General features: G+C 40.7%; 1 protein-coding gene across 1 annotated transcript in view; it reads right to left on the bottom strand.

Annotated features, from left to right (window-relative positions):
* The window catches only part of LOC111154621 (arginine-glutamic acid dipeptide repeats), a 497,893-nt gene that overhangs the window by 213,120 nt on the left and 261,757 nt on the right, over positions 1–23,016 (bottom strand). Inside the window, exons 5-7 of the mRNA XM_022514341.1 lie at positions 16,908–17,013; positions 15,211–15,307; positions 420–524 (exon numbers count right to left, since the gene is read on the bottom strand). Coding sequence (XP_022370049.1) covers positions 420–524; positions 15,211–15,307; positions 16,908–17,013 — 308 coding nt within the window. The remainder of the gene's footprint in view (positions 1–419; positions 525–15,210; positions 15,308–16,907; positions 17,014–23,016) is intronic.

Raw genomic sequence — 23,016 nt, 5'->3', positions numbered from 1 at the left:
GTGCTCTAATTCTCTCAAATAAGTAAAACCTTTAAGAAAAAATGTCCTAGGGTTTAAATATGGTATCATGAAAGGCTTGGCACAACATGCAGGAGGGTAATAAACTACCAATTTATAGTTAAATTCAAAACACAGATCAACTAATGTTCATTTACATTTAATAGTACATTGCCTTGCCCTCTCAAAACTTAAATTTTCTCATTTTTCCTTTACTTAAGAAAATCAAGAGCAAACAATAAGCTGTTTTAGACACCAAAGATATTAATTAGAACTCCTTCCAAAAGGTTTACTTTGGGTTTTGGAGTTGTTTTTTTAAAATCTTCCTAGCATATACCCAAATGTGTAAGCACACATACAGACACGCACGCACGTGAGAAAAGCAAAAGTTCTCACAGAGTGGGCCCAAGTAACTCACTTACCTTGTCTCAGGGTTGTAGCCTAATATGTAGAAAAATGAATCCACTCGAGCTTTAAACTCTCTAGCAGCAAATATGTCAGAAAAGTGGGAGATGTTACACTTCCCTCTGAAAACAAACAAGCATAAAAAATACATTAGTATCATCGTCAACAACTTTGCAAACCAATATGCTACTGGAGGGACAGAGGCAGGGGAAGATAGAACTAAATCCACATTCTTCTAAAAACATGCAGAATATGGCTCCAGACTCCATAATTACCAATTCAGAAAATGGAGAGTTCCCAAAAGAGCTAAGAAAATGTCCAAACGTTGTATTTTTTTTTTGTTTCAAGACTTCTTCAACCTACAATTTCACAACTCAACTGCATTTACCTCAGCATTTTAGTCATGGAATAGAATTAATTAAACCACAGAGGTAAATTGAGGGCAGGGCTGTGATGAAAGGATATTAAACTAGAAACGACAGGAAAAATCTAAACCACAGTTAAATTACTTTACCAAAAAAAAATCTGCCTAAAGCCCTTCTAAATCTTCAAAACAAAATGGGCTTTTCTTCCTCTTACTTTACTATAGACAGAACGTAAATCTGTCAAATATTTTTCTTCTCTCTTTTAATGTGCAAAAAATAAAACAACTTGGAACTTAAAACTGGAGAGACTTTAACTTTTTAAATACATAGATGGGGCTCTAATAGATAAACATTCACTTCCCAAATTTTCAGGTCATGTTAAATAACCATAAGTTGGAAAATGCCTTCTCACAGAAATATTGCAATAAAAAGAACAGTAATATTTCCAGATCCATCTACCAACAATTTAAACTGCAATATAGGGGTGCCTGGGTGGCTCAGTGGGTTAAAGCCTCTGACTTCGGCTCGGGTCATGATCCCAGGGTCCTGGGATCCAGCCCTGCATCGGCCTCTCTGCTCAGCAGGGAGCCTGCTTCCGCCCCTCTCTCTCTGCCTGCCTCTCTGCCTGCTTGTGATCTCTGTCTGTCAAATAAATAAATAAGTAAAATCTTTTAAAAAAAAATAATAAATAAACCGCAACATAGCTGAAAACTCTATAATACAACCAAAGTCCTTGAAACACACACACACACATACACACACACACAGTGTGCGTGCACGCATTGGGAGAATTTCCAGGGTTCCCAAAGAGGCAGGGAGGTTTTAAGCAATTCCCTCAGTGGTCACAGAAAGTAACTAACATCAAGTGGAAGTCAAGGGCTGTGAGTAGAGCAGATGGAATTGGAGAATCAACAGCACATCGGCTGCACACGTGGGAAGCTTCCAGGGGAATGGATTCCTACCACTTCACTTCCACAGGCATTCCGTTCCCTTGAGGACTCCATGAGTTGGCACATTAATAACATACACACCAGCTAATGACCAAGGTGTGAGAGAAAGAGACTAGCTGAGGGACAGCAACCTGGGGACGACATTCATTTGCTTCCTATGAAGAAACAAAAAGAGCAACGCACTCCTTTTCCACAGAGCCAAGCCTTAGTAATGGGCAGAAACTAAGATGGGGCTCAACCTCCATTTTAAAAATTAAACAAAAATGCTTTTGATTTATTGAAGTTCCTTTGAGGACTACTGATAACATAATGCAGCACTGTTGAGCACTTGAAATGTGTCTGGCCCAACTGCAGAGAACTGGATTTTAAATTTTATTTAATTTTAATTAATGCAAATTTAAATAGCCACATATGCTGGTAGCTACCATACTGAAGAGCACAGATTTATGTAACATTTCCATCACCACAGAAAGTTCCACTGGAAGCACTGATTTGTAAGTAACAAGATACAGCTAAAGGGAAACAAGGACTAGGAATCAATTTTTGCAGGCCAAGGACTTATACCTAGTATGTAGCTGGAACTAAACCGAGCTTCTAGAAAAGAAAAAGCAGGTAAGATTACAGATGAACAAACAATGCACTCACTCTGAAACTAACTACCCATCAGTCTGATGTCATTTAGTCCCTAAAACCTAGAAAAAATAGGTTAAGTTCCTTCATCAGCTAAACAGGGATAAGAACACCTGTTATACCCATCTCATATTAAGGAGATAAATAAGAAGTCTATGAAACTTTATACCGAACCGCTACACAAATTATTTCCATCACTGTCTGTAACTAGAGGAAAGTGATTCCTCTTTGACTGGTCTTCATCATTACTTACATGCAAGTACACCCTATCAATGTATTCGTTAAAGGGAGAGAAACCCTACCAACCCACAAATCTAAAACAGGCACTGGAAAACAGATACGTTTTGTTCAGGAAAGGGTTTCTCAGTCGCAGCACTACTGACATTCTGGACTAAATAACTCGTTGTTGTCAGGGGCTGTCCTGTACTTAGCAGTATCCCTGGATACAGTATCCCACTACAGCCACACACATCATCATGACAATCAAAAATGTCTAAAGACATCACCAAATGTTCCATGGGGACAGCAACACAACTGGTTTAGGGAAAGCCAGACGTGGCAGGAAAAGAAGCATATCATCTGGTAAATGACCATGAAACTGTAATAAAGGCACTGATTTTTATATGTTAATTTTATATCCTGCTGACTGAATTCTTTAATATTTAATACAGTTTAATCATTGGTTTTCTAAGGTTTTCCAGGTATATTATCTGTTGTCTGCAAATAAACATAGTTTTACAACTTTTTTACTCTTTATTTTTTTTAAAGATTTATTTACTTGAGCAAGAGAGACAGAGAGCACAAGCAGGGGAAGCGACAGAAGGAGAGGGAGAAGCCCACTCTTCGCTGAATGGGACCCACACATGGGGCTCAATCCCAGGACCTGGAGATCATGACCTGAGCCAAAGACAGAAGCTTAACTATCTGAGCCACCCGAGACCCCCTTTTTTACTCCTTCTTATGTCTTGAATTGCACTGACCCTCTCAAATAATGTGGACAGTAATGGAAACAAGTGGACACCCTTGCCTTGTTCCTGATCTTGGAAATGTCTCTCAGGCGTTGCTATTAAATATGATACTAGCTTTAGAAATAATCACTGCTTTAGAGTTATGGGGTTTTGTATCCCTTTAGATATAACAATATGGTATACAATATTAAGCAGAGTCTCTAATAATAAACCTACCTTACATTCCTGGAATAAATCCCAATTGGTCATAATGTCATTTTTAATGAGATACTAAAATTTTAAAGGATTTTATTAATTAGATTTAATGTGTTTCTCTTTGTTAATTTCTATTTTTATTTCTATTTTCCTTCTTTGTGTTTATTTGCTGTATAACAGCTTTTATTCGTACTAGCCTAGAAATAATCCAAATGCCCATCAATAAGGAAACGGGTAAAGTATCATTATATATTTGTAAAGTGAAATACTTCACAAAAATACAAAGGAAAGAAGTACTGATAAACAGCACATCTCAAAAAGTCTCAAATATTAAAATGCTGAGTGAAAGTAGCCAGGCACACAAATGGCACATACTGCATGATTCCGTTTCTAGTGAATGAATTTCTACAACAGCCAAAACGAATTTACGTGAGAGAAATCAGAATAATGGTTGCTTCTGGGTAAGAAGTTTTAAGAGGAGAGTAGTTTAAGAGAACTTTCTGGGATGCTAGTGTTCAGGGTCAAATTTATCAAAATTCATGAAAATATAAACTTAAGGTGTGTTTTACTTATAAATATTTTTAAAGTACCAGGGGAAAATAAAACAGCAAGTGTCACTAGCATGTAAGTATGGCTGTTTAAAGTTGCTGTTCCTGGGGCACCTGGGTGGCTCAGTCGGTTCAGCATCCAACTCTTGTTTCAGCGTGGGTCCTCAGATGGAGCCCGCGTCAGAATCCACGCTCAGTGTGGAGTCTGCTTATCCCTTCCCCAACCACCGCTCGCTCGCTCTCTCTCTCTCTCTCTCTCTCACAAATAAATAAATAAATAATATGTTTTTAAAAAATAAAGTTGCTGTTCTTGGCAGTTAATGAGCCATCCTGTACGCAGCCCTGAGTACTAAGCAGAGCTGACGAGAGAGTAGGCAAGTCCACTATGGTTGGCATCCATTTTGAAATATTTTTCATGTCACCTGTTGCTGAAGAGTAGAGCTTACAAAGACTAGAGATCACATTTTTTAAAAAAGATTTTATTTATTTATTTGACAGACAGAGATCACAAGCAGGCAGAGAGGCAGGCAGAGAGAGAGAGAGAGAGAGAGAGAGAGAGAGAGAGAGAGAGAGGAGGAAGCAGGCTCACCACCGAGCAGAGAGCCTAATGCGGGGCTCGATCCCAGGACCCAAGATCATGACCTGAGCTGAAGGCAGAGGCTTTAACCCACTGAGCCACCCAGGTACCCCTAGAGATTACATTTTAAAAGTATGTGCTTGAGTATCATTTTAAGCATTCAATTTTTTTTCTCTCCAAAGCACTCTTTTCATCTGCTCTCTCAAAGGCAGTAAACTATTTGACAGCGTTTGTGGAATGAAGGAGGAGAGACTGTTAAGAGAAAACTGCCACCACTCTCACCTTGCTGAAATATCTCGTTTCAAAGCCTCCAAGGTCCTATGAGCCGTATTTCTAATGGGATCCTTCACTGTTAACAGAAATAGGACTAAAGACTGGGAAGGGCCCTATTTAAGGGGACTTGCATTCATCAGAAATAAAGGCTTCCTGTTGGACTCATTTTGGTGTAACTTGGTATTTCTTGGTGTGGTGCCCCACACTCCCACCCTGGGCATAGCACCATTTGACAAGCGCCCTGACTGGTGGGAGGCAGTGATCGAAGGGGATGAAGGAGCAGGGAAAGAACCATCTTACGCAGGAGAGAACAGAAACAGAAATATGGCCCAGAAATTCATTCCATCAAAACTACCCATTACTGGGGCGCCTGGGTGGCTCAGTGGGTTGAGCCGCTGCCTTCGGCTCGGGTCATGGTCTCGGGGTCCTGGGATCGAGTCCCGCATCGGGCTCTCTGCTCAGCGGGAAGCCTGCTTCCCTTCCCCTCTCTCTGCCTGCCTCTCTGCCTACTTGTGATCTCTCTCTGTCAAATAAAAAAAAAACAAAAAAAAGACCAAAAACCTACCCATTACTGGGAAAGTCTCTGTAGATTCCCAGGCACATGGAAACCTTGGAGAAATTTGCCAAGAAGCGCACAGGCAATGCATGGAATGCTCAGAGCAGGAGGCCTGCCTAGAGCATCAGTCACCACCCTTGCCTGAGCACGAAGGGAAGGAAAGGTCTTGAAACAGAGTCGGCATCTTGTCAACTGTGAGCCATGTGACTAATGATAGGTACAGAAGCTGGACATCAGTGAGTCCTTTTGATTTATTTGTTGTTCTTTTTATCATTTAATCTGGGAACCCAATTGTTTAATTTTCTTCTCTCATTTAAATTGATGTGTTTAGTGTAACTAGCTTTCCTTTGATCAGTGTTTTAAATGCATGCTGCAGATTCTAGTATACAGGATTTTGACTGCTGTTTTTAAAATTTTCTTTAATTTCGGGGCGCCTGGGTGGCTCAGTGGGTTAAAGCCTCTGTCTTTGGCTCAGGTCATGATCTCAGGGTCCTGGGATCGAGTCCCACATCGGGCTGTCTGCTCAGCAGGGAGCCTGCTTCCTCCTCTCTCTCTGCCTGCCTCTCTGCCTACTTGTGATCTCTGTCAAATAAATAAATAAAATCTTTTAAAATAAATAAATAAAAATAGAGTATATTAAAAAATTCTTTAATTTCAGAAAAATTCCTTTAATTTCAGTTTTTATTCCCCCTTCTACTCAGGAGTTTAGCAGGAAGCTTTATTTTTTTTAAGTTTTTAATTTTAATTCCAGTATATTTAACATGCAGTGTTGTATCTGTCTCAGGGGCACACTACAATGAGCCAACAATTCTACAGGTTACTCAGCGCTCATCACGGTAAGTGTCCTCTAAATCCCCATTACCTATCCTGCACCCCCTTCTCCAGTGACCATCAGTGTGTTCTCTATCAGGAAGTTTGAAATTTCCAGGTGAAAGGGGCTTTCTGTTCTTTGTTTTTGTTTGTAAACTAGTTTATTGCCTTTTAATCAGATAAATGTTTTCTTTGTGTTCTAACATATGATGAGTTTGAGAATGTGCCAGGGCACATAAAAGAACGTGTATTCTTTATCAGTAGAGTATAGAGTTCAATATATGTCTATATGATTAAATGCATAGAAATAAATGTGTAACAAGAATCGGAACATCTTTCTGAAGAAAATTCTTCAATACTACTGAGCGACACAAAAGTAAACATGAACAAATGGAAAAACATCCCCCTGTTCTCAGATAGGAAAAGTCAACATGGCGTTTCTCCATAGTTGAAGCCATAAATTCAATGCTATCAAGTAGCTATTTAATGGAATGAAACACTTTACTATGAAGAGTCACAGGAAAACAAATAACTGAGAAAGGGGAAACTATCAGTATCACGGTAAAAAGCACTACAGAGCCTCTACAATTAAAGGAACATGATGGTGGCACATAAATAGACAACAGATGACAGAGTAACAAGCCTGGAACACACGTGGAAGTAATCTACGGCAAAGGTGGCATCTTGAGCCACTGAGGTAAAGACAGGCTTTTGGTCTACACGCTGCTGAAGTGAGCATAAGATAGGTTTTATTGAAAAATAAATTTTTATTGAAAAATTTTTATTGAAAAATAAAACCCATCTTATGCTGGGATGACTGGGTAGAAAACTAATGCTGGGATGACTGGTACTGAAAAACAAAACCTATCTTATGCTGGGATGACGGGGTAGAACTCCTCTGTAAATCAGGTGCAGGGAGAGGCTAAGTAGGACTCAAAGGCCTGAGGGAATCAATGAAAAAACTGCCACATGTGACCAGGTAAAAGTAAGTTTTGCAGAATTTTTTTTTAAACCATAAAAGAAAACTGACAAGTGGGAGTAAACATTTGCAGCATATACAAGAGAAAGTGTAAAGAACTTTTCCAGACAGAAAGACAAAAAAAATCCCAAAGGAAATGACATGAACAGATAACTCATTAAAAAAAGACAAAAAATATCCCTCAAACATAATGAAAAAACACTCAAACTCAATCACTGTTAGCAAGATAAAGTGGAATACGGAGATACTACTTCACACCTATCAGACTGGCATAATTTTATAAAAATAAAACCACACGTTCACTGGGGAAACCGAGGGAATGCCAACTGGAATATGCTTTCCGGAGGAAAACAATACACACGTAGGCCTTTCAACCCAGCAATCTCTTTCTGATGAATCCCCCCCTCCCCGAAGATTCACACCCAACAATAAGGGACTGCGTATGACTAGGGTATTCACTGCAGCATCATTTATAACTGGACCATTCACAGGTCCTAAATGACCTAAATGACCATTCACAGGACAGCAGCTAAATAAACTATGGTCCAGCCACACGGTGGAGTTCCACGCAGCTGTAAGAGAATGAGGAAGATCTCTATGAACTGATACGGAGCAATTTCCAAAACATACCATTAAGTTTAAAAAAAGAAAGAAAGAAAAAGAAACACAAAAGCGTATCTTCATACAAGAAAGACAAGGTTATAAGAACAAACACGTACTGAAATGAAAACATGCAGGAGGGACAAACTAAGCAGCAAAGCAATCAACTACAATTACCTGTAGCAGGTAGGTAGGAAAGAGGTGGGGGATGGGACCGTCGCAAGAGAGTTGACAGCTACATGTCTGTTCACAGCCCTGATCCTCAGAAACACCGCCATGGTCCACACACCTTCACATACCCGAAACTTAACAACAGTCCACACCAACCAGAAGGAGCTAGAAGTGGAACGTGAAGTCCAATAGATGAGCCTAACTCCATTACAAACGGATAACACAGTCACACATAAGGAAGTGTGAAAAACAGAACTGACCTAAGCTTCATTGGAAAATGCTATCTTGTTGATGTATTTCAAGACCAAAGACAAAAATTTAGTCAGTACCTCTGTTTCTCACAGGGACTAGGGTTACAAATTCTGAAACCATGTGTATTCTTGAAGAAATAAAAATATTGTATCTTAACAACTGGAACAGGATTTTTCACTGTTGAAGAAAATAAGTTGCAAAAAGAGGCACAAAAAGATGAATCTTGTGGTGTTGGACAACAAGCCTGCCTTCCCTCTCTGCTCTTAGCCACGTGAGAATACAAGAGGTCGGCAGTCTGCAAACTACAAGAGGGATCTCACCAGAACTCAAACACGCTATACTCCAATCTTAAACGTCCTGCATCCAGAACTGTGAGAAATAAATTTCTGTTGTTTACAAAGCACCCACTCTATGGTATTTTGTTACAGCAACTTGAATGGACAAGACATTAGTGAAATTCAAAAGTTCAAATGTATCGTGCTAATGTTAATATCCTGGTTCTGACAGCCATCCTACACTTACGTCAGATGTTAACAGTGAGGAGGACTGGGGGAAACACAGTTCTTACTGTGAGGGCCTATTTAGCCAGAGTGATTCCATCAGGTTAAACAGTGATTTTGTTGTTTATACAGTAGAACTTAAACTGTCCCTGCCCCTCTTCCCCCCAGGGGACTTACTTAAAAACAAGTCCCAGAAACCAGTCCCAGGTAACAAAGCCCAAATACAAGGGTGGGTCAGGCCAGGTGGAGACATCCAATCAGTGGGGGGATGCATACTCTCTCCCTAGCTACCAAGGAGTATGGGCCCCGCCCTTTGGGCGCCTTTTGGGTGCCAGTTCTGACCAAGGTGATAGACTAGTTCAAATAGCTACTATAGGGTAAATTGTAATTCACTTGGTCACTTATGTGTGACCTAGCATGACTGTGCAGCTTTCTCTGTGTGTTACAATCCCATTGGCCATCTGTGCGTGGCCAGGCCCAACCACATGGCCTTTGCTTTTAAAAGCTCGTCTGTAAGGCAGAGAGAGGTCGCCTCTTTGTAAGAGACGGCCCTGGCCGGTTAGTTTGATTCTCGATGCTTGGCGCAAAATAAAGCTTTGCTTGACCTTCGCTTTCTATCAATCTCGCTCCTTTGATCATGGACCCATTATTGGGGGACCCAACACTTACAACTTTTCTGTGTGTCTACGAGTAGCTCCAGATAAAAGAATTTTTAAGGGACCAAGAAGTACTCAAGAGCAGAGAGAGTGCATTTTTCAGGTGAGTGCTCCCAGCACCTCAGAGGCCTTCCCCAACTAGCAGCTCAATGACCTGTTAAATGATGAATGAGCCAATAAATAAAATGACTGTCAAGTCGCGGTGTCTAAAGACGTACTAAGCACGTATGGACAAAACAACAAAAATGCTGAAGGTCGTAGTTATTTCATATGTAAAAACAACAGTCGATTAAAGCCAGGAAATGATCTTGGAACTGCAAAACTAAAAGCTCCGAGGCATCATGAAGCTCCTCGGGGAAGTCTCGGGAACTGAAGGGCCTGTGTCAATGCTAAGAATGGCTGGGGAACTGTACAAAGATGTCATTAGTCTGTACCAATCCCTACACGTATGATCTTAAATGCCCATAACAAAGCAGAGATCAATTTCAGAATGAAAACGGGGAGATTAGAAGCTCTGCAGAGCCAGTTCAGGGCTTCTTGGCCCAGAGGGCTGCCAGAAAATTCCCTCTAAAACATACCCCTATAAAACAAATTCTTAGTTAAGTTGATGGCTTGTCACCTGACCTGAGGATGTTGTGGTTGTTTTTTTTTCCCTAAGTGATTCCTTGAAGAAGCAGATAATCAGAAAGCGGGGAAACAGCCCTCAAGTCATTGAGACATTTCTGATACTTGGGAATTCTATGTTACAGGTGCACAGTAAAGCCGAAAATGCTGCCAGGTCACATGATCATGGTCCAATCACAAAGCAATCTCTCTAGATCCCTTCTTTGATCATCCATAAAACAAGATCCTTAGGGTGAAAAAAGTAACACAACAAACAAATTGCAAGCAGTGATTTTTATTTAGTGTAATAAAACTTACCTGCTCGTTCTCAGAGCAGGTTTCCCTGCTCATTCTTAGAGCACCTGGAGACATCTCCTCAAGCTAAATTCCTCCTCCCAAACCTGAAGTAACTGAAGTATCCAATCAACTCAGCCAAGAGGCAACAGAAAAAAAAAATAAAATAAATCTGAGTAATGTACCATCGATAACTCGGTACAGAACTACATTTAATTTCACTTTTTCTTTTCTGCCTTTTATGCTCTACGTCCCACTTCAGATTCAATGACTGTAAGCACTACTCACGCTACACTGGGTATGAGGCATTCTGAGAGACTTTTTCACACCCCTTCTCTTAGGGGATGCAGAACCAGAAGATGTGTGGTTCAGGGTTCTGTCACTTAAAAATATGGCTCTGAGTAAGTCTGTCAAAAGGATGGCTCAAAAGTTAACAAACGATTTGATCACAAAATTATGTGGCAGAGCCCGGATTGAAACTAAAGTCCTCTCATTCCAGGGCACCTGGGTGGCTCAGTCGGTTAAGTGTTTGAGTCTTGGTTTCAGCTCAGGTCATGATCTCAGGGTAGTGAGATGGAGCCCCCCATATCGGGCTCCACACCAGGCAGGGAGTCTGCTAGAGACCCCCTCCCACTTCCTCTTTCTCTGCACCTCCTCCCACTTATGTGCTCATGTTCTCTCTCTCTCTCTCAAATAAAGAAATCTTAAACAACAACAAAAAACCTGAAGTCTTCTCATTTCAATCTGTGTTTTTTTCTATTCATCAGCATGGGCCAAAAACACATACCAGGGAGTAAAGAACACTCAAAAATATTTCTTTAAAGATACGAACTTTACTGTAAGGCTATTGATAAACATAATGAAGAAAAGAAAACAAACAGCAGCAGAACATAAGCCTGAAAGGCAAGGATGAGGGACAGCCAAGGCAAGAATTTAAAAATGGCAGGCAAGCAGTAATGCTGATCTCAACACAGGTTTCTGTGACCAATGGACCCACAGTCTCCTCTGAAAGTGATTTTTAGTTTGGACAGGGAAATACTATAATCTCAACACAGAACAGGCTGTCGAGGCATCTGTCTTCTGTCTGATTCATCAGGGCCAGAGGACAAAGAGCCGCCCTCCCTTGTAACACAACTCTAGCACCAGCTTGAAAGAGAACGTCTACAGCGGTTTCCTCCTGAGGGAGTGCAGTGGCAGGAGCCCCCGCAGGTTTACTGCGTCCCACGAACCCATACACTGAGCACTCTGATCTTTGACAAGAAGGGTGCTAAGCACTAACACCATCAGTCTTTCTTTTTCTTATTTCTCCTGCACGTTTTCCACCATGTTCATCTGATCCCCTTTCATGTGCCTATGGACTATGTTATTTGTCTCTTTCAAAACTGATTTTATTTTTGGCAGAACTGCTTTATAGCTATAAAGAAAAAATTCTTTGTGGTAAATGAAAGAAAAATTGGAAGAAAAGTTAAAGATTGGGGCACTGGGTGGCTCAGTCAGTTGGGTGTCCAACTCTTAATTTCAGCTTGGGTAGTGGACTTGGGGTCAGGGGGTCAAGCCCACATCATGCTCTCCCTACCCCTCTCTCCCTGCCCCCTCCCACCCTACCATTGGCACTCTCTCGCAAATAAATGAATAAATAAAATCTTTTTAAAAAGTAAAGGTTAATTCACTACCACCGCCTGCCATATTTTAAAATTAAAGTAATCTAGGGGCACCTAGGTGGCTCAGTTGGTTAAGCATCTGAATTCATCTCAGGTCATGATCTCAGGGGCCGCACGCAGTCATGTCAGGCTCCATGCTCAGTGGGGAGTCTGCCTGCCCCTCTGCCCCTCCCTCCAGCTCTACACTCTCTCTCAAATAAAAACTTAAAAACTAAATAAATTAATCAAACTAAATTAAATCAAATCAAAGTAATCTAGTTTTGGTAAAGAGAAAAGAAACAAATAGAGATTTGGGGGTGGGGGGGCACCATTCAATGCTGCTTTTATGGGAGATGATCTTAGAGCAAGCACTCTAAAACGGAGAACCAGGCAAGATTACTAAGTAATGGTAAGAGCCATACATATGAGCTCAGATGCAGACAAATGTTAATACGTGTGCAACTATTTACTGAGCACCTACTGGGCCAGTTCAATAATTATGTGACCACTATCATCTGTTATCTTTGGGAAAAAAAAAAAAAAATCCATGTCAGGGCACCCAAAGAGCTAACAAATCAAATTTAAGATGACAGCTATAATGAAACCACCTCATGGCCACTTCAAAGAAAATACCACAGGAAGGGACGCCTGGGTGGCTCAGTCATTAAGCAGTGTCCTGGGATCAAGCCCCATATCAGGCTTCCTGCTCAGCGGGGAGCCTGCTTCTCTCTCTCCAGCTCCCCTGTGCTTGTGTTCCCTCTTGCTATCTCTCTCTGTCATAAATAAATAAAATCTTAAATAAATTTTTTTAAGAATCTTAAAAAAAAAAAAAAGAAAGAAAAAGGAAATAAAAAAGGAAGAAAGGACTGACTCATCAGTAAGGGTTCTAGTCACATCCACAGTGAAAAGAAGACAAAGAATTACCATCAGCACTCCAGCCCTTTCGTCGCCAGGGAAGAGGCAATGACCATGCAGTTAAACATCTCCAGAAAGTGTCTGATTATAAACTAGTTAAATCACTCGGTCCAGTTGGAATTATGTGGGACAAATGGATCCTCTAAAAAGGGTAAAACAGGGGCTCCCAGGTGGCTAAGCCAGTTAAGTGTCTGAATTCAGCGCAGGTCATGATCTCAGGATAGAGGTCCACACAGGGCTGCTCCCTGCTCAGTGGGGAGTCTACTTGTCCCTCTCCCTTTGCCCCTTCCCCTGCTCATGCTTTCCTTATCTCTGTCTCTCTCTCTCGAGTAGGTAAATAAAATCTTTAAAAAAAAATTTTTTTTTTAAATAGAAAGGGTAAAATAGTATAAAATGACTCCACGAATCTGAAGAGCCACTAATAGTTAAACATATTTATTTTAAGCAAATATATCAAAACACGTTAAATAACCAGAGTTATGTCTCACATATTTATTTGTTTTAACTTCAACTCTGCATTGCTTAAAATCATGAACCTCAACCAATGAAACAAGATAGAAACAGAAGGAGGGAAAGCATATAGCAAGTTAGGAAAGAATGCTAGGATCAAGACACTTGTCTTCACAAACAATTTAATGGCTCCATCCATCCATCCATCCATCCATCCTTCCATTAACTTGCTTTGTTCAGCATTTGAGTTTAAGACTGGAAAGTCACTGCCACAAAGACACAGAAAGCTAGTGGGAATTTTGGAAGACATTTCTTAAAACACCACAGGAATTCTCTATATTTATCTGGAAGTCCTGTAATATGACAAATCTAACCACACACACCCCTTCCCATACAGCAGGGATTGGCCCATGGCCATTTTTATACAGCCCAGAACCAACAATAATTTTTACATTTTTAAATGGCTAAAGAGGGGCACCTGGGTGGCTCAGTCCATTAAGCAGCTGCCTTTGGCTCAGGTTATGATCCCAGCATCCTGGGACAGAGTCCCACATCGGGCTCCTTGCTCTGCAGGGAGCCTGCTTCTCCCTCTGCCTCTGCCTGCCACTCTGCCTGCCTGTACTCTCTCTCTCTCTCTAACAAATAAATAAATAAAATTAAAAAAAAAAAAAAAAAGCCTAAAGAAAGAAATTTTTTTAAAAAGAGGGGGTAGTATCTCCTGACATGTGGAAATTAAATGAAATTCAAAATTTAGTGTCCATAAGTAAAGTTTTATGCATAGGTGACCTCATTTATTTACACATTTCCTCTGACATCTGTGCTACAGTGGCTGAGCAGAGCGGCTACACAATGGGGACCATAGGAAAGATGACCTGGCCCAAATCATCTACCCAAACCTGCCCTAAAAGTTACTACTCATTTGCCTTGAAATAACTGGCTTTAGCTCGGTAGCTTTACAGAACAGACTCCAGATGGTTTTACTAAAGACCATATGAGTAATATAATAGAGGAACTATTTTATCTCATTATAGTTAAGCTAAAAGCAAGCAAATCTCTACGACTTCTTTTTTCAACTGTATTCTTTAAGAAGGAAAGTAGTCTTCCATCACTTTGTTCTTTCTGGTTGGAAAAGAATTATAAGAATATTACTTGTTTTACTTCCCCTACTACTTAAGAAGCTCAAAGTCTTCCACTTACATACAAAATAAACCAGAATATAGATCTGTGTTCTTTTCCTGAAAAGGACAGAAAATACCATAAAGTTCAAAAGCAGTGGCTCATAGCCACTTTTTCACATAATTGCCTAACCCTAACCTGTAATACTACCTCCTTACTCAGAATAAAATCTTCAATATATTCTCCCTAACTCAAAGCTTTTTGGTAGGATATTTTTCATACATACAAAACATTAGAAGAATAGGTCCATTCCTATAAAACTTGCCTAGACTCTCAAGTACATGTTGCCATACTTGTGTCACCCATTTCTCTATCTTTTCTCTATCTTTTTTAACTGATTCTTTAAAAAATAATCTACAGACAATCGTAACACTCTATCCTGAATACTTTAGCAACCAGTGGCAAGATACGAGTTTTCAACACCAGCATACTAACAAGGAAACAGAGGTACAAAACTACAGAGAAGGTATAAAAAAAACTTTTTTACGTTGTTTTCCCCCACTCAGATGAATGAAAATACAGGTAACCTCTCAAAACCAATAATCCACAAAGTTAACCCTGGCGTGTGAGCTTACGGAGACCATAAGAGTAGCCTGGTTAATATCCTGATTATCGAAAGTGATTAGGACAGCTTAGAATCTCTACCTCCCGTGCTCGAGGACTGCTCCTTTGCAGGAAAGACCACGACTCTGGCACTTACCTAAGGGCAGCAGCATGGTATGTGTCAACGTAATCAGAAATGAAGAGCTCTCGGTTCTTAATAACTGGGTCTGTAATGACAAGTTCTCTTCCAGAGTCTGTCAAAATAATTAATTAAGAAGATATTAAAATTGAGCCTCCAAAAACAATTAGGAAAATTTTTGCAAAATCTTTCTTTCAGGTTCACCTGCCACTACACAAAGTACAATAAATAACCAGCTCTGGTTAGGAGGAGTAATAACAGGAACAAAGGATCCTGTTGGGTACGTTTTACACATTTTACAAGTCCCCACACTTTGCTGAAATGCATTAATAAATTAATGAAAAAAAGTGGGGGGAAGGGAGAAGAAACAGCTATCACATTTTAACAAACGTTTAAACTACGGAAATATTTAGTGATCCTGTCCATTTTAATTTCTTATTGCTATATATTCCAGGATGGAGTGAAATCCCACTGTTTCTGTTGAAAAAAATAACCAAGTTACTACTTTTAATTAAGAACCATAATTTAACTGTTTTAACAGAAATTTTTATAGTTTCAAAGAAGGAAAAAACTAGTGAGTTATAAAAGAACTTCACTTTGGGGGCTTCTGAGTGGCTCAGTCAGTTAAGCATCTGCCTTTGGCTCAGATCATGATCCCAGGGTCTGGGATGGAGCTCTGCATTGGGTGGGGGGGGGTCCCTGCTTCTCTCTCCCTCTGCCATTCCTCCTCCTTGTGTTCTCTCGCTCTCTCTTTCTCAAATTAATAATCTTTGAAAAAGGAAAAAAACAAAAACAAAAACCCAGAACATCACTCTTCAAAACTGTGTTTGATTACTGCTTTGTTGACTCAAAACCTATCACCAAAAGCAGTGTGGACGAGTGGGAAGAGTACAGACACAAGGGCCAACCAAGCTGGATCCCAGCCTGGCTGGGACCACTTAGAAGACAAGTCACCTGCCAAGTCCTTGAGCATCTCTACCTTGATTTCCTTGATTTCCTTGAAAGTAGGCAGTGACAAACTCTAACTCACTATGATTAATGGGTAACAAATATGTATCAGGTAGCATGAAGCCCAGCACTGCTCAGAAGAATCAATAAAAATGCATAATTACACATCTGAACAAATGCAGTACACATTTTATGTGCATATCTCATGTGCCAATAAAATTATTAGGTAGAAACTACAATGCCAGAGGAAGAAAAAATAAAAGATGCTCTGAACTACCTTCCTGATTATTCTGAAAGTCAAGACGCAAACTGAATTCCAAACCACTCAGAAAAGCCATGCTTTCAAAACTGAAGTTCACAGCCCTGAATGCAGAAGTGCAATCATACAGATTATTGAAAAGGAAAAAAGAAATAAAATGTAACCTTCATGTTTTAAGTACTATTATCTCATCATCAGGGGAGATAAAGCAACTTAAAAAAATGAAATTACTGTTATTTCCAAAGAAGACCTGTCTCTATTCCAAGTTTAAGGGGAAGATGTTATTGGCACATCTCTCTGGTTGTTTGGGTTTTTTTTTTTTTTTTAATGCAAAATAATGAAAGAACTCAGCAAAAGTAAATAAATAAATATTCCAGTAATGTCCTCAGTTGTGAAAAGCTTTTTCAGAGACAGTTTTTCATAGTGGTTATCTCCACTTAGTGAATGTCTTTAGAAACAGCCTTGTCCAAAGCTAAGAAAATGTAAAATCAAACCAGGACGTATTTACCATTTTCATTATGCCGATCCTGAACCAAATGCTGGTACACAGAATCTGGAACTTCAGACTGGCGGTAGTACCATTTGACGTTCATGAGTAGATGGTCCCTCTTACTCTGAAAAGGAAAATCTAACAGCATTAGGAACAGGATTCCGGGCGCCCACAGGTGTACACCATACCCATGATCAAAAGCCCCTGTAAACAGGTGGAGAGGCAGAGAGGGAGACTCACAATTACCACCAGGACCACAAAAATACATAAGTCAATGAAGAGGTCAAAGGTGTTTTTAATCCCAGCCAGAGCACCCTCTAATCCTGTCACTCAAAACACTTATTCCAAGAAACCAAAGGAAACCAAACGTGAACCTATACATCTCCTGAGTTTGATTAACTAATTCATTCAATATTGTGTTATTTAGCATTAACGATACAAAACTACATGAACACATCCTTCTATCTGAATTCTTAATCATTTTGGTAAATATTTGTAAATTCTGTCAGCACAGTGTCAAGGCCATTTAAAGGGCAATAAGTTAGAAAAAACTTACCCTGCAAGGCCTGGCACGAAGTCATCTCTCCAAGGTGTCCCAATCTCCCACACCGAACTACACCCCCTCCCCGGCACGGCCACCTGACTTGCAGGAACTGCTATGTGGCCAACTAACACATCAACTGTGCGCCGTGGTGAAGGTACCAGTAGTCCGTGGAGCAGGGACCCTATCTTATTTATCTTGGAATTTCCAGAGAATGGAACAACTTGTCCATAAATATGTATGAATAATAGAGTTTTATGATGATCAGGGGCCCCTAAGAGTCTGTGGGACACTGAGCCATGTTATCCCCAAAAGTTAACTTTGTTCCTGGTTCATTCAAAGAATAAAGGAGGAAATACTGTCTACTTGAAGGCTATGGGTCTACAGCCTGAGGGAGAATGTCTCTGTGCACCTGGTTGTGAAAGAGCTGAACATGGCAGTGCACTAAGGCCTCCCAAGGCCTCATAAAATAATCCATGACCCAGGTGAGGGCCTTAAGAGACCTCCCCAAGGTGAATGCGGTATCGTTCCTCTTAGCAGTATCTACCTTCTCATCACAGGTCAGAGGTGAGTCAGAAATGAAAGAGAACTAAAATTCAAGACACATCTCACATTTATGAAGGAGATGACCAAGTCTAAAATATGTCAAAGGAGTCGTCTTTAATAAAGTAAGATGCTTTCTGCTTAAATGAGAGGTATGTATTTAGTCTTTACTAAAAGGCCAGAAAGGCTTCCCCCAAAAAACCAACAAAAACCTTCACTAAAATATTTAAGCCATTTAAGCTACTAGAAACAAAAGAACCACCAAAAGTCTTGATGAACTCCCATGTGAAGAAGTGCTAACGTACAGCGAGTATCACCAACACCAGGGTTCATACTTTATAATTAACGGTGTCAAGCACACAGGCCTACAGAAACAGGGCATCACTACTGCTTTGAATAAAACAGACTGTACACAAAGAATAAACCTACTTAATGGGTACTTGCTAGTTTTTATCCATTTTGCTCTTTTATATTCTATGCCGTTTATACTAAAGGTGGGAAAAAGAGGATGAATCAGTGTTACATAAAAAGAATAAACGTTACATGCCAAGACTTTACACACAAGAGCAATTACTCCCTGCAGAGGATTATGAAGGAGATCACATCCAACCTGGGGTGGGGGCAAGAGATGGGAAAGATTTCAATAGATTCTTTCTAGGCAAAGGAGACCTGAAGAAGACACAAAGCTAGAGAAAAGAGGGAGGAAGCACAAGACATCCCCACAGTCCATGTGCATGCAGGACAGGAAAGCGTTCTGCATGGTGCAGAGCAGAGTTAGTGGGTTTTCCCCTGGACCAGTGGGGCTCTCGATCTCTACGGCCGACCAAACACACAGGTGGTGAGGGGACAACACACCAGTCGTGAGAAAGCAGCTAAAAGACTAGCTTCCCTCTAAGGCAGAGTGATAAACAGCGTGGCCAGGATGAGGCAAACCAGGGGGAGGGGCGGAGGCTGTCTGGAGGTCAAAGAATAAACTGGTCGAAGTTAATGTGCTGTCCCACATGAGGTTCTCACCTTGAGCATTGCTAACATTTGGTCCAGATGAGTCTGTCGTGGGGGCCTACCCTGTGCACTGCTGAATGCTTAGCAGCGTTCCTGGCCTCTGACCACTAAATGCTAGGGCACCCCTCCCTCACTGAGACAAGCAAAGAAATGTCTCCACACATAGTCAAATGTTCCCTGGGGGGGGAAAATTACTCCCCTCCCCTGACCCCAGTTGTAAGCCAATGGTCTAACAGTTTCTTCTTTAAGGAAATCTGAACCAGAATGGTGAGAATAAAACCTGGTTTAAGTACTACCAGAAGAGAACATGGAATGTAGGTAAGAACACGGTGAAGTCTGCCAAAAGTTGGATTTGAACCCCATCTTCACCACCTCCTAGATGCACGACTGGAGGCATGTTAATAAGATATTCCGAGACTCCCCTTTTCTGTAAAACGGGAATACTGAAACCTACCTAACCGATGACTGAAAGAAGAATAAGGATGGAAAAGTGTCCGGAACTGAGTAGGCACTCAGTTTTCTGTTAGTAGGTGACCATAAACAGTGCTTCACAGAAAAATGTCAAGAACTTTGCTGAGAATCACAAGAGTTATTTCTAATGAGAACAGGAGATGAGAGGGATCTGCAGTCCCTTAACTACTAATGGACGCCTCAATGCTCTCAGTAATTAACGACTTAACGAGGCTCAAAAGAGTTCAGATCTACCAGCAGTCTTAGCAACCATGTTCTGAAATCTATATTTCCATGTATTTCTTTAGCACATCTAAGATGTCTGAAAACCTGAGGGACAACAGAAATAAGCTTTAAAACGTACCTTAATTAGCAACTGTACAATGTCTATGTTTCAGAACCAAGCCAGAAATTCTGGCTACCCTTTGAGGTTTAATACCTATGTTAACTTCCGACCCACATAATGATCACACACATACACAAAACTACTGCTCTAGTTTATCCGTGCCTAGATTCATAACTCCTAATACCAGAGGCAGGTAACACAGTTGAAAGCCTACTGGCTATCTTAATGCAGTACTAGCTACTCACCAGAGAGCGGCAGCATTGCATTAAAAAAAAAAAAAGCCTCCAGACTCTCAATTCCTAATACAACAGAACAAAAGGTAGATTCAAAGTAAACAAAAGTTTTGAACAAAGGTTAAGTAGCTGTACCAGACATAATCTTCCTAAACAGGCCTGTAAGTTAAAGATTAAACATCTATAAAAGGAAGTAGTGTGCTGTTTCAGAGAATAAGAGACTAAAATTAAATAATCTAGCCTTCTAGCCCTGTCTGCAATCACTAGTCAGCTGGGGACAACCTTAGTAGAGTCTCCTGGCCATCTGACAAATGAAGGGGAGAACCTGATTTCTAGGATCACATTTCATTTTACATGCTTCTATCTAGATTTCTTCCCCAGACAAAACCAGTAGATAAAGTGGGGTTGGGAAGAGCCCCTCCTGTTTTCTCTACATCAACATAATGGCATCAACTAACATTACCATCCTAAAGAGGTTTGACAAATTAATTAAAATGCCATCTTTCCCCAGAGCTGCTGGGCAGTGAAAAACAGCAAAAGGGAAGAGAGCAGCGCACCCGCCGCTACCAGTCAACGCTCCCAAAGCTGCCTCAGACACACAGGTGCTGCCCAGTAGTAACCACAGGGCATCGCCGAGTTCTTACCACTATTCATTAGACGAAGGCGGCTGCTCAGAACCACAGAAAACTGAAAGTAAAAGTAAGCTTAGAGATCATCTGATTTAGCCCAAACCACCGAGGTATGAATCAGGGTTCTGCAAGCTGATTTGGGCAGATGACTTCTCCAAGTCTCACTTCTCGCCCACATAAAATGAGGGGAAGTAACAGCTGCTACCACGCAGAGTCGTGAGGGTTAAGTAAATGAACATGAGAAGAGTGAACTGGCTCTCAGTTAAGTCCTCCTATCACTACCATTGTTTTGCAAATGCAGACAGGAATGAAGCTACAAAAGATTTACTTAAATATTTCGCTTTTCCACAGATTCAAATGGAAGCTGATAAGAGCAACATAAAAATCAATCACATAGCAAAGTAGGGGGGCAGAATCTCCACTTCTGCAACAATCTGGGCAGCAGATCAAGTATTTTTAATAAACAGGCCTCATTACCAACTAGTGATGAACTGTACAATTTCATAAAGGTCAAAGCGGTTATAAATGATACATTTTTTTAAAGATTTTATTTATTTATTTATTTATTTGACAGAGATCACAAGTAGGCAGAGAGGAAGCAGAGAGAGAGGAAGAAGCAGGCTCCCTGCTGAGCAGAGAGCCCAACGCGGGGCTCAATCCCAGGACCCTGGGATCATGACCTGAGCTGAAGGCAGAGGCTTTAACCCACTGAGCCACCCAGGCGCCCCATAAATGATACATTTTAACAGAATGTTGGATGAAGAGGGAAGTGGTGAGAAGCTTCACCTGTGAAGGCACCCTGGGGTATATTTCTGGGTACAGAGAAGAGCCCACTGAGAAGTAAATAATTTCCCACCATTTTGTCTTAGAGAGAGAGATCTGACTGACTGACCGATTGTACAGGGAGCAGGAAGCACCAACTCTAAGAAAAAACACCACACTTAGGAACGTGTCCAATGTGCTTACAGTAAGGTTTCCCAGGATGACTGTGTAAACAAGGAGAGCAGTTGATTCTGGATTAAATTAATGGATTCTTCCCCATCATTGGCCTGGATTTCTCTGAAAGGAGGGATGTTATGTAAATCCAAGGAAATAATTTAACTGAGGACAAAACCCACCCCTACCTGGGTTTAGAAAAGCCTAATGTAGGGTGCCTGGGAACAGAACAGGAGGTTTTGTAGAGCTAATGAATATCAGACAATGGGTTGAAAAGTAATGCACTAAAAAGTCAGAACTGAAATTAAACATTCAGGATGAGGTAACTGACAAAGGGAGACCAGGAGAAAGGGAAAGCAAACAGGAAGCTGCTTGTTTGCAGGGACTGCTTCATTTTATCAGCAGCACAGAATCTGACCATCCCAAATAAACATAGGATCTAAGGTCAAGAAGTAAATTTCCCTTCCTAGAGATCTTTCATGATTATTAATAAAGTACTTCCATTGATTAAATAGCCAATCTGAATCTTTTCTAGGACCAGTCTTGATATCATCTGAAAAAATATTTTAATACAATATTAAAAAGAAAAAAAAAGAAGTATGGGGGGGTAGTCATACATGACCAACAGGACAAATGCAGAGATTGTTTTATACAATATGAAGGAGGACCCCAATGCAGGATGGGAACAATAATTTTAAATTCACCTGCATTATATAGGAAAGACTTTCTTTATCCCATCAATCACCTATCAGCTCCTGGTAGATATCATCTGGGCTCCGAAAGCCCTCCAAACAAGTCCCATTATCCCTCCACCATTATCAAATATGACAGAGGGTCAGGCCAAAGACAACAAAACAAGATATAAAGATGGATACCATCACATAAAAAACTTGGCAAACTCACAACAATCTGCTAGAGGTAAAAATTGGGGAACTTCCTTCCAAAAAAATTTTTTAAAAGATTTCATTTATTTATTTGACAGAGATCACAAGGAGGCAGAGAGGCAGGCAGAGACAGAGAGGGAGGAAGCAGGCTCCCCGCCGAGCAGAGAGCCCGATGCAGGGCTCGATCCCAGGACCCCGGGATCATGACCTGAGCTGAAGGCAGAGACTTAACCCACTGAGCCACCCAGGAGCCCCTTCCTTCAAATTTTTAACTGCTCAGTTCTTGAGAGCTTGCATTTCAAATAATGGAAAATCTAGATTCAGAGTCAGAAGAAATCAAACCAAAATTCTTATTTTCTAAAGCCAAAATAGCCAATCAAGTTTTTTCCAGAAACTTGGGAAAAAGAAGTATATTTATATAATAGATGGTTTAAGAAAATACCTTTTGAAGAAACTTTTCATGCATTTCCACAATGTGGCGATAAGGTTGAGTTATATGAGGGACACCTGGGTGGCTCAGTCGTTAAATATCTGCCTTAGGTTCAGGTGATGATCCCGGTGTC

This window comes from Enhydra lutris, unplaced genomic scaffold (assembly GCF_002288905.1).
Source record: "Enhydra lutris kenyoni isolate GAN:26980312 unplaced genomic scaffold, ASM228890v2 scaffoldscaffold38, whole genome shotgun sequence".
Taxonomy (NCBI): Eukaryota; Metazoa; Chordata; class Mammalia; order Carnivora; family Mustelidae; genus Enhydra; species Enhydra lutris.
This window is presented reverse-complemented; position numbering and strand designations above follow the sequence as displayed.